This window comes from Crinia signifera, chromosome 6 (assembly GCF_055691185.1).
Source record: "Crinia signifera chromosome 6, ASM5569118v1, whole genome shotgun sequence".
Taxonomy (NCBI): Eukaryota; Metazoa; Chordata; class Amphibia; order Anura; family Myobatrachidae; genus Crinia; species Crinia signifera.
In genome coordinates, this window is record NC_139222.1 from 249,938,098 (window position 1) to 249,950,786 (window position 12,689).

At 42.4% G+C, this 12,689-nt stretch overlaps 1 protein-coding gene across 3 annotated transcripts in view; it reads left to right on the forward strand.

Moving 5' to 3' along the window:
• ADGRA1 (adhesion G protein-coupled receptor A1) overlaps window positions 1-12,689 on the forward strand; it is a 570,817-nt gene that overhangs the window by 168,867 nt on the left and 389,261 nt on the right. For all 3 annotated transcript variants that reach the window (XM_083149304.1, XM_083149300.1, XM_083149302.1), the window contains 3 exons: window positions 650-848; window positions 6,059-6,208; window positions 11,161-11,322. In XM_083149304.1, coding sequence (XP_083005430.1) covers window positions 650-848; window positions 6,059-6,208; window positions 11,161-11,322 — 511 coding nt within the window. The remainder of the gene's footprint in view (window positions 1-649; window positions 849-6,058; window positions 6,209-11,160; window positions 11,323-12,689) is intronic.

A 12,689-nucleotide genomic window follows, 5' to 3' on the forward strand; every position in this document is an offset into this window, starting at 1 on the left:
GCTGAGGTAGCAATGGGAACACACAAGACTAAATTCTAATGGTGAAATATATTCAAAATGTGGAGACTAATCAACGGATCAGTAAGCAACACCTCAAAGTTTAATTGAAACATTTATGATTTTTTTTTACTTTTTATCGGCATATAATTGATTCACTGAGCATAAATTTATACCTGAAATTAACAGAAATATGGTGACAGTGAAGAAGACTTTGCACATGTGATGGTGCCATCCCAGTGGCAGTTTGTGGGTAATTTAATCTGCCCCCAGCTGCAGACTTTCTATGGCCTACCATAAATCTGCACCCGGTTACTTATTCAATTATTGAATATTTGGTTATTAGAATTTTATCACTTTTCCTGCCTAGGATCCGTGGGTCTAGATCAGTGAAGGCTATCCTTGACACTCCAGCTGTTGTTGAACTACACATCCCAGCATGCCCTGCATCAGTTTTAGCATGGCCAAATAGTAAAACTGTAGCACAGCATGCTGGGATGTGTAGTTCAACAATAACTGGAGTGTCAAGGTTAGCCATCACTGGTCTAGATGGTAGATTGTAAGCTCTTTTGGGTAGGAAAATGTCCCTGGAAATTTCTTGCCATATTCCAATGACCTATTTAGTCATATTATATTGCTTATTGTCTCGTAGGTGGCCTAGAACGATAGCTGGAATGACGGCTGTCCACCCTTGCAGACAGTTTGCACACAGCTCATTACTCTTCTCAGAAGGCGGAGCAGAGCAGAGAGCCTGGCGTAGGTGTGACCGTGCTGGCCAATGGGCAGAGGAAGACTATACAGACTGCCTTTTCTCTCATGAAGTGACGAGATATCTTCATGCCTTCAACCTGGTAAACAGTCTTTTCACTTCAGTTGTTGAACATGTGATAACGATTATTCCCCCCCTAATGAATACCTTCAGACGATATTTATACAGGACTTGGCATTTTTGAAGAAAACCACATCTGTAAATAGGAAAACGCAAACTGTGCTCATAAATGCTTTAGAAATAGGCTGCATTTCAAAATATGTCCATAAAAATGTCTTTGTCAGCAGTCAAATAGTTTTATCTTGTACCTAAACCCAGTTCCCATCCTGAGAATATCATCTTTATTTAAACCACATCTATATATTCTGCAGAAGCTATAGTATATTCTGTGTTGATCTAGTAGCAAGACGCAGTAGACTAGGCATGTCCAAACTATGGCCCTCCAGCTGTTGTGAAACTACACATCCCAGCATGCCTTGCCCAGTGGCGTAACTATACATTTTCCTCCCCCGCTTTGTGGGCCCCCCCCCCCACTCCACATGCATAATGGAGAAGTTGCAGCAGACACTGCTGTTTCCCTTGGCTCAGACGCATCCCAGGCCACCCTAGCACGCCCATCCGCCCACCCATCCTGTACACAGTAGCCAATTGCTGTCTCTGTGTACAGTCAATTGAATCAGTGGGGGGATTTGTTGTCTCTGCCATGGCCGCACCCACGCTGCGGCTGACTCGCCTCCGGTGCTCGTCTCCAGTGCTGGCGCCCACATAGACCCCGCTGCAGCTTGCTCCCCCAAGCGGCAGCTGGGGCTGCCTTACAGTAGTTATGCCACTGGCCTTGGCATAGTTTTAGCATTCTCTAATAGCAAAACAGTTTCAAGGCATAATGGGATGGGACTTGTAGTTTCATAAAAGCTGGAGGGGCATAGTTTAGACATAAATGCAGTAGACCCATTTCAATGCTATAGGAGCCTGTTTATCATTAAATACAGTATTGCAAATATTCCCCGTAAACGGTAAATATAAGTATACTCCAGAAGTACTATAGAGTGGTCTATTTGTTTCCATAGGTTGCTGATGTGCTGCAACATCAGATGGTGCTATAGGATCTTTCTGTTTTAGTGCCCGTGTTGCATACACTAGCCGCCAGCCATGCATGCACAATGTACATTCCGCTGTCACACCACGTCCAGCTCTTTGCCAGGATGGGATCTTATCTGCAAAAAAAATAACCAATTTGTGTTAAAATATTTATTTCCATGTTGCAAATTTATTTAAAACGTACTTTCTGTGTACGCTTGCACCCACGGTTTACCGATTGAGTGCATATGGACAATGGGTACAAGCATTTGCGCACCCCTGGAATCCCACAACACACAGGACACATCTGGACATATATGTATGCAGCCAATTTTACAATTGTTAAGTCGGGAGATAAACAGGTAGTGAACTTTTACTTCAGACTCAACAGGTCATTCTTTTCAATGGTAAGAAATGCATTTAAATATGCAAAATCTGCATTAGAGGTGTACAGTTTGGTTTGTCTGAAAAACATACATACCAGAAATTAAACATTCCGAATCGAATAGAGTCCAAGTTTGGAATCACTTTGGGGTTCCGAGGGGAATAAAATCCTTGCGGTATCCGGTCCCTGGGTCGGCAATGTCTCGGTTGACCACCACTGGTCAACTCCTAAGAATGGTCGAAATACATTAGGTCACAAGCTAAATGATGACATGTACTTGGCCGACAAGGACATGGTCTATGCAAGTTCTATATGATTTAAAAAAAAAAAAACAACTCGGATCATACTTTACCATCCAAGTGAGATTTTAGTAGTGTGCCGAGCGCAGTGAGACTTGCTTGGTGACACGGTACACTTATACGGTGTCCATGTCGGCATATGTTGACATAAACACCAAAAAGGTGTGAAAACCGTTTGTTGGCCTTATGAGTGTTGACCAAGGGTGTAACTACCATAGGTGCAGGTGGTGCAGCTGCTATGGGGCCCAGAGCTGAAAAGGGCCCACTTTGCCTGCCAAAGTATCATGTGCTGTATACAATTTTTTGCATTGTACACATCAACCTTTATGTTGTGTCAACCTTCTGTCACTGCCGACCTCGGGTATGGCAACCATTCTTAGATGTCGACCTAGTCACTGCCAACCACTAGTGGTCGACCTAATGACTGTTTATACCAGAACCACCTGGCTCAGATCTGTTGTCAGTTCGGAACTCGGATTTTTTTTTTATAGATTTTTATCAATTTTATAATAATATAATAATAACAACTTTATTTATATAGCGCTTTTCTCCCATAGGACTCAAAGTCACTTAAAATACATCAAAAGCATTGTATATTAAACAAAGGCATTAGATTTGCATGAAGTTGGAGAACAGAGAGAATAAAGGACTTAGGGGGTTATTCTGTTTGGTACGGTGGGACCGTATACGGTCGGATCGGGGTTTTTCTTCATCTGCGCATGCGTATCTTTCGCAATGCGCATGTGCGGCGACCTCACACCGCTCACAGACGGGTCTCTCAGTGCGAAAAAACCTGTCCGCAAGAGCACAGTCATTGTGGGCGGCATGTGGGCGTTTTTATGGGAGCGGCCGGAATAATGAGGAAAACTGGGCGTAAACATGGGCGTACACGGGGGTGTGCACACAAAATGCACTGTGCCACAACCGCCTCGATCGGCGAACGCACCGTGCATTTTGGCCCAAAAACAGGCGGACGCCAAAGATAGCTCCAGACCACCCCTAGAGATACCGCATGAGAGCGGACGCCTGGGTCTGCTAATTACTCAAACACATACACCTGAATGTATTATATAGCTTCCCTTCTGGACTTGTAACTTGGTGGGACTGCTATGCTATTACTGGTGCCTGTCCTTGTGTTTCCCCCCTATATCCCTATAGATTGTAAGCTTGCAGCAGGGCTCTCCTACCTCCAAGTCTGTCTGTTACCCAGTTTGTTTTATCACTGTCTACTATTGTAAAGCGCAACGGAATCTGCTGCGCTATATAAGAAACTGCAAATAAATAAATAATAATAAGCAATGCTGCAGGCTATTAAGTGAAAACCATTATTTCACTACCTGCAAGCCACACACAGCCCTCAAACACATTGTAAGCGTATCTTTCTACACTTCTCTACATGTAAAGGTTGGTTTAATTTTAGGTAATATTCATTCTAATACCTGGTTATATATGTCCAGGTTGTTATTTTATAACCATCTACACCCATTCAGAAAGCGTTTTTTTCTACTTTAAAAAGCAGGACACTCAATTCACAGGAGTCGACGTGTCAACTTTTTCACTGTAACACAAGCATACAGTACCAGTTTTTTTATTATGAAAAAGACACATAAACCACATCTAACAGCAACAAGGATGTTTTTGGACTCAATTTCTACTTGCAATGGTGGAGCAATGTCCTAAGGCCATGGCCACTATTTTGCACACAATCTGTATATTTTTTTCCCAAGAACATACATTATGCACTTTCATACCTGCTATGAACTTTATGTTGCACACTCTGTATGTAAGATGCCACCAAGCACATTATTGCAAGCACATATCTCTAACAAAGGATCCCAACATCTGCCTATCACACTCTAAAGTCTTATTTTGAACAATATTAGAACATGTTTGCATGTGGCGTACGCTCAGATATACGCCAGGTATCGGTGTCTAAGGGGGAGATCCATCCGTGCACTGTGGCGTACGCTCAAGTGTACGCCACTCCCCATTGTCGGTGTCTGTGACCGTCCGTGTGCGGCTGTTCTGTGGGCGGACTTACGCTCACCGTGAGCGTACGGAAAACGCACGGTGTGACGGACAGTACGCGCGTTTCACAGTACCAAACAGAATAACCCCCACAACGTAGAGAGCACATTAAGCATTACATTTTGGGTAATAACTTCTATGAGTTATATATTCCAACCATAAAAGCTACCAGGTGCGGCAGCCCTCTTGGGCGCACAACATAGGATTACCTTGGGAGAAATAGATCACGCACAGAAGAGATAACACAAAATGAGTGGTTTCAGCATCCTAGTGCTAGTGTCCCACTGTAACCATCAAACACCATGTGTTTTTCATCCTATCTGCAGGCATACCAAATAAGGCAGCCATTTTGGGTGCACTACGATGGTTATGCTGTAGATGATAACCCACACATGAACGCAATGCACATATGGGAAAACTGATATGTATAATGGTATGATAAACTCTGCATTAATAGAGCCACAAGTAGTAAATTCTCTGTGTACACTCTAGCACCCTGCAACTCCCAAAACCCAGCGCCCCCCCCCCCCCCCCACTCAGGGTGCCGCTCTCCTCCTCGATGCCTCCATCACTGCCCGGCCTGCAACTCAGTGCTGAGATACAGACCAAGCAGCACCAGAAGCACAAAGGCAGAGAGTCCATGCAGGACAGAGGACCAGCATAGGCCCCAAAACATGCAGGGTGCAAAAATGGACACTACATCCTGCACAGAGAGGTAAATATTTGAGGTGCACTGTACAGATTGTTACTGGCAGGGTTGTGCAACCAGCGATGGTACAGCATACAGGCTTTGCATACAGTGGGGGCAGAGGTATATGATGAAGATCATGGTAAAGAAACAGTAAAACAAAGAGTAATACATAGACAGATGGTAATTTGGGAAAAGCAAAAATAAAACATGGCAGTGTTTTGGTTTTTGTCCAAATCCAGTTCTAACTCATTGCTTGCTTTAGATGACTTGCTTCAGATGGCAGGCAACCCTTGAGCAGGCTTCTCAATATTTCCCATTTTAAAGGAAAGTTTGGGTCAGCTGGTAGAGGGGGAGGGGTTGGTGTTTGCACACATTGCTCAGCTAGCTAATTAATTTTAAAGAAATCCAAAACCAAACTACAAACCGAACCCAAACCAAATAACTTGAAGGTAGTTTTTTCAAAGCACAATAATAAAATAGAGCCAAAACTAACTTTCATCTGTATCTACCTTGGCATACAGAATAAATAATTGTAATTGAAGAGCACCTTAGACCAGACATTCTACCTGCATATGACAGTTTTAGTTCCATGAATAATACAACAAATAGTACTCTAATATTATTGCTGCTGTTTGGTCCAGTCTGACTAAGAATAAGTCCATATCATCATAAGCTGTTTGTTTTGTGTAGTTGATGAATTATTACTATCATTACTTTTGTTCCTTTATGGCCAAACATGTTATATTATATTTTATAGATTTCCTTTAAAATCTCATTAATCTAAACCTTATAATTATCTGCTGCTACTGTAGGTGCCCGTAAATTATACCAATGTCCTTGAATATGCTCAACAACTAATGACCTATACCAAGGGAGCCTCGCACTTCACAGACAAGATGGATGTGCTGCTTGTTGCGGACATGATGGAACGGATGATCAGCTTTGTAAACCAAATCAAACAAGTAGGTTTGAATACAATTTATGTTGCTCAGAGTTAAATCTATATTAAGGCTATTTTGTTCAAGGTAAAATATTATGGTAAACATAATAATAATTGTATTGTAGATTGCGAGGGCACCCAGTTAATGTGTGCATTTTTGTGATTCAGCTGCTCATACTGACAGTACAGTAGCTTTATGTTTCAGGTGTGGACATCAGTTCATCTATGGGGACATAATCACTTAGACTAGGGCTGGCCAATCCAGACCTCAGATTTTAGACAACCTAGCTGGTCCATCGATGTTGTCATAACTAACTGTCACATTTTCTAACACATGCTGCATGCATTCCTAACCAACACATTCTACGGATCCACAGATGGTCTGGAAATCATGAACTGTTGATAGATCTCGAGGACTGGTTTGGCCACCCCTGACTTAGACAAGCAGCTGCAAGATACAACTGTACTCTATTGAACATGTGGCTTAAGTTTTGCCTAGGGTGTCACAAAATCTTAATCTGATTGGACAATAGGGGTAGAACGTGAATACTGTTTGTGCAATAATAATCCAATTGAATTCCCAACAGGATATCACTGTTGCCAAATATTAGTCACCGGTCCATTTGTAATTAGGGCTGCTTAACAAGTAATCCTCGCAATATGTTGCGGATAAACCATAGCTGGGCTGAAGGTCATCATTTTGTGCAAAACTGGTCCATAAATGCTGGATTCTGAAGATCAGATATTAGCTCTGGTGATCAACGCAGAAAAACCCCGTTTTTCCTTAGGAGCTGGTAAACAGAAAACCGGTGGTGTCAAGAGGGAGAAGGCAGGTATCAATGATCCAGGCCTGGGCTTGTTGGAAGGGACCAGGTCTGCCATGATCCGATCACTACCACAACAACTGTAATTCCCACCTTTGACCTACAATTGAATCCACCCGAGATACTTCTTCCAGCAGGTGCAAATAGTCCCACATCTGCATTGTACAAGATTATTCAGCCTTCTATCCATTGAGAGTAATGTTCAGCTCTGTCTTGTTTATACAGCAATTATTACCATTCAGTTGAAGTGTGTTTTAGTGTCGACTCTTTCTGCCCATTTTTTAAATCCTAGCAGAAAAAGCTGTTCTATGGACACGCTGCAAATAATACATGAAGAACGGTCCTCTGGGGATACAAAATGCAAAACATCATAAACCTGATGTTGGCAAAATATACTGCAACTTGCTCTTTTTAAATGGGCAAATGACGAAGTCTTAGATCACGGTGAAAATGTGCTGAGACATCACTTTGATCTTTCATAATTAAAGTCACTTGAATAAGAATTATAATTTTGCTAGACTGTTCATGAAGAAGTACTCCCTTTTTCTAATCATGATATGTCTTACAATGTTTAATGCCAACTGGTCAGGCGGTGCAAGCTATCTTAATATCTTAGTTAGAAGCAAAAGCCTAGACACATCAATAACATATTATTGATCTTTTAAGAGAGCTGCCTGCTGCTTCGAATCACATTAAATTGTAAATACAAATTAAATCAATTTGTAGGGATGCATACATATGAGCCACAGAACATCAGGGAAAATGACTGCCGATTGGTTTATAGCGAGAGTCTTCTCGCCGCGTCTTCTCACACACAGACACTGGCTGGCCATGCCACAGTGATGGGTTCTTGGATTTGCTCGGCTCCCATATGGGATATGGAGGGGTCCTCAAAATATTTTGCTCTGGGACCCTATCAGACAATAAGAATAATTGCAGGACATCAGCAAGTTAATGCAGAAGGTCATCACATCACATCTGTAGTCAACAGACAGCACATACATGGCAGCATTGTGGAGGCACCAAATGATGGGAGGAGTCTAATATACCATAACCCATCACATCACATTTGTAGTCAGCAGACAGCACATACATGGCAGCATTGTGGAGGCACCAAATGATGGGAGGAGTCTAAAGTAACAGACAATTCAACAGATATTTCATATTTCTTCAAGCACTGACTGAGATTAGAGAAGTCATCAGCCTGATGGTCAGCAACATGGAGTCGCGACCCCCTACTGAGGAGGTCGGGACCCACTTTGGGGTCAGGACCCACACGATGGTTTATATATACCTAAACCTTCGTCAAGAACTGCACTGCATAATAGTGAAAACTGCACAAAAATTCGTCCTGCATAGATTAGCGCGTTCAGACGGATAGACAAAAAGACACGCTTCAGCGACTTTCTTTTATACTATGTAAGGATTGTGAATTAAACTACAGTATAAATCCAACTTGTGTTAGCCTTATAAATTTAACCTTGTTGGACAAATTATTTAAATTATACAGTCATGGTACTGTGAAACCGATGTTAACCAATGTTGACTGATGTTTCTATATTTTTTTAATTAAACTGTCTATAAGCCACTAATAAACTTCTGAAATGATAAACCATCCTTCTATTAAGTTTATATTGTTGGAGCCTTACAGTTTACACACACACATTAGATATATGATACATGTTTTGTGGTAAATCAAATTTGTTACTGAAAGAAAAAAAAACTTGAAGCTGTAACTAGCAAAACTTTATTGAAACATCTGACTGACGATCACATTCTGCTACAACTCACTGTAGCTCACGCCCTGCTACAACTCAATGCCATAGGCAAAACTAGAAAGTTAGTATTGGGTGGACCTGGTTCCAAATTTCAGATTTTAAAAGAAATAAATTGCGCCGTAGGCACGTATGCAAAAAGGGGAGTGGCTGTACTGCAAGGGCATGGTCTTGCAGGAAAGAATTAGCCTATGCTCCATACATTAGCCAACACATGAAGATCAGTGTACTTTTGTTCTAAATTCTTTAAAATTGTAAATGTTAAATCCCCTGACATTAATACCCCTTTTACACAGAAAAGCAAAAAATTACCAGGTCAAACATTTCTACCCGGTAATTTGCCATTCAACACGGGTCCTTTCCTTGTGTGAAAGGGTCACCCGGGTCGAAATTCCCTGGTCTTTGACCAAGGTGCTGTATTTACCATGCATCTGGAGAAAGGCCAGCCTTCTCGCTACCTGACCATCCAATCTGACCATCGGCATTAATGGCATTTAGCCAGAATTGACCAATGAACAGTCCAGCTACACAATGTACATACCTCCCAACCGTCCCGATAAACCGGGACGTTCCCACGTCCCTCCTGCGGCAGTGTCCCGCGGCGGGGGGGGGGGGGGGGCACAGCATCTATCCCCCGCATTTTTTTTTTGATCCTTGCTTTGGGGTAAGGATCAGTGGATGTGCACTTTATCTCCGAGGCATAACTACCATTGGTGCAGCAGGTGCATTGAATCACCCTCTTCCTGTCACCCACTGGTTTTCCCTGCCAATCTCTGCCTCTCCTTGTCACTCACTGCCATATTGCATATTTTGAGCTTGGATTGGGGTGGAGGAGGGGGCCCAAATTATATTTTTGCACCTCACAAGTTCTGCCACTCCTTTATCTATTATTTGATAAGTGATCACCACCACCGTATCAGTTCTAATAAGTATGGATATTTGCCAATCACCACACCAAGACCATCCTCTGCCCCACACCAGCATTTCTTCATTCAAGTTTTCTTAAAATGAAAAAAAAAGTTCCCTGCTTTAAAATATTCTCTTTCATAGGAATTACATGTCTAGAGATGACATCTTTGTTTCAGATACAATTCCCTACTATTATATTAGGCATGAATAAAAGCTTTATGCATTTATTAAATTGTCTGTATTTCTAAAATAATGATGCTCTCTGAATGCAAATTCTAATGGAAATGCACCACAGAATTGCTCGGGGCGAGTGTGCTGGAAATAGTCGGATCCATTCAGCAAAAAAAAAAAAAATTCCACATACAGTATTTGGAGTAAGTAAATAGGCTATATGCAGAACAGATGGTAAGGATAAAGGAATAATATAATTATGGTATAGAAAAGCCACCTTCCACCACATGTCAGAGATGCAGATTCAGTAAGAAAAGCTGTTGAGAAAGCAGAGTTCAGCTGAATAAATCTATGGGAAGTTGGAGACTTCGGTTGCGATTAGCAGCCCTTTTCTCAGAAGACTTGCACGGATTTGGCTTATTGTACTATATGTAGCTGAACAAGGCAGGATTGTATGTGTCCACAATAAAGCAATAGCCATAGTCCTATACTTTCTTAATGTTTAAGCTCTCTTGAAATTAATTGAGTGTCCCTCACTGTCACACATTTCATTTATGACATGCCCTTGTGGGATACCCAGAAGGCCATGAGAAAAATAGTCACATATTTAGTTAAGGCATCGTAAGTGTAAGCCCCCCAAAATTAAAATTCTATGAAAGTGGACCACCATTTTTTCCTCGCCTGTTTCTCTGCTTCATTAAAATACAGGTTGAGTATCCCTTATCCGAAATGCTCGACACCACAAGCATTTTGGATAAGGGATTTTTCTTTTTTTTTTTTTCTATATTTTTTTAACATACTTACCTGGTCCCCTGGTGGTGCCCCGATGGTTCCCTGGCATCCACGGCGGCCTTCAGGATCCTCTTCGGCATCACGGCACATCACTGGCACTCCCGCATACTCACGCAATGCACCCCTGGAACCGGAGATGCCGTTGAAGAGGATCCTGAAGCCCGCCGTGGGACGTGGCAAGTATGAAAAAAGGGGCAGGGGTAAAAAAACCAAAATATTCTGAAAAACCACAGTTTTGGGAATATTTCGTTTTTTGGATATACAGGTAAGGGAAACTCAACCTGTTCATGTACTGTCAACTTCCTTTAACTACAGTATAATAGGTTGTAACATACATAAATCATATTTCTATGTGATCTCGGTATGCAGATTGCCTCTTTAAAATATTTAAAGCTTAAACTGTTTTTTAGGGGAGTTACCACAGGTCCGGGAGACTTACAAACAGCTAAATAGATTCCTGTTTTGAATTGATTGGGAATGAATCAAATGTCTAACTTTTACAGCTTGGGAGCATTATGATAGAAATTGCCAGTAACGTCATGTCCGTGGATGACCACATCCTGTGGATGGCACAGAATGAAAACAAGGCCTGCACAAGAATTGTTCGGTGCCTGGAACAGATATCTGGCCTTATACTGAACAGTAAAACACAGTTCTTCTCAAAGGTGAGCTCACTCTTCTTGACACTACTAAAATACCAATCGCAGTGTTGCTTAATGTATTTTATAGTACTTAACTTGGTGCTTCCTCGTCTTTGCAGCCACCGTTATGCCAGTTACGTAAGCCACTGCTTAACTGCTACATAAGGAGCACCTTTGTCCCCTCGCGGGCTTGCTTCGCTCGCCACGCTTCGGGCTCGGTGGCTCGCTCTGCTTCGCTCGCCACAACTTTACTAAAAGTAATACATGGTGGAATGAACCCAGGGTGGTGGCGTGGACCCAGGGTGGTGTACAGTAAGTAAGTTCTGTAGTGTAAGTGGTGGCTGCAAAGATGAGGAAGTTCTGCCTACTTTTTAATATTACAGTACAAAAATTAAAATGTCTGACAGGAAAAGGTGGATGAAGTACCCCTGACACCTGCTGATGGGTTTACCAATTTTGGTAGATGATTTTGCCCTTGATAAGGAGATCCGATAGTTCTCCCCCATCGTTTTTTTGTAATGTGTACTCCTGATGCGGTGAGAATGGAGCTTAGCTCCGCTCCAATGTTACTTGTGAACACAGACATTTTCCCCGACTGGCCAACCAAGTTCTGCCCCAGTCGCTGCACTAATGGTGTAGACCATGGGTCCTCAAACTGCGGCCCTCCAGATGCTGGGAAACTACAAATCCCAGCATGCCTTGCCACAGTTTTAACACTCCCTTATAGCAAACCTGTGGCAAGGCATGCTGGGATTTGTAGTTTCACAACATCTGGAGGGCCGATGGAGGACCCATGATGTAGACTATCGCTCCTGCCTCCGATGGCACCATCAGTGGAGACATCGATGGTAGACCCATCAATGACCATCCCTATGTAGAGTAACATAACATTTGTAGGTATTGTATTAAGACTGATTAACATTGATTAACACTGCATACTTGTACAACAAAATGAGTTTGATCAAGTACTGTAGATTACACTTGTCATGTACAGACAGTGAAGGCAGCCATTTTCATACCCTCCAACATGACCCATTCCATTAGGTACAAAATGCTCTGTTCCTGGACTTCCCTGCCAGTGGCAGTTACAGAGGTGGGGCTCCAGCACAGTCCACTATTCAAAGAGGGGTGGTCACATCAACTGCCAGTGAGTCCAGGACAGTGATGTTTGGGGTGGCAGTAGGTGTGGCTCCCCTATTTGAATATTGGACTGTGCTGGAGCCCAACCTCTGCAACTGCCACTGGCAGGGAAGTCCAGAAACAGAGCATTTTGTACCTAATGGAATGGGTCATGTTGGAGGGTATGCATTTTGTGGGCTTACCCAAACTATATGAGCATGTGTCTGTCTCCAGCCATCTGACACTAATATAATCTAGTATGAGTTACCATT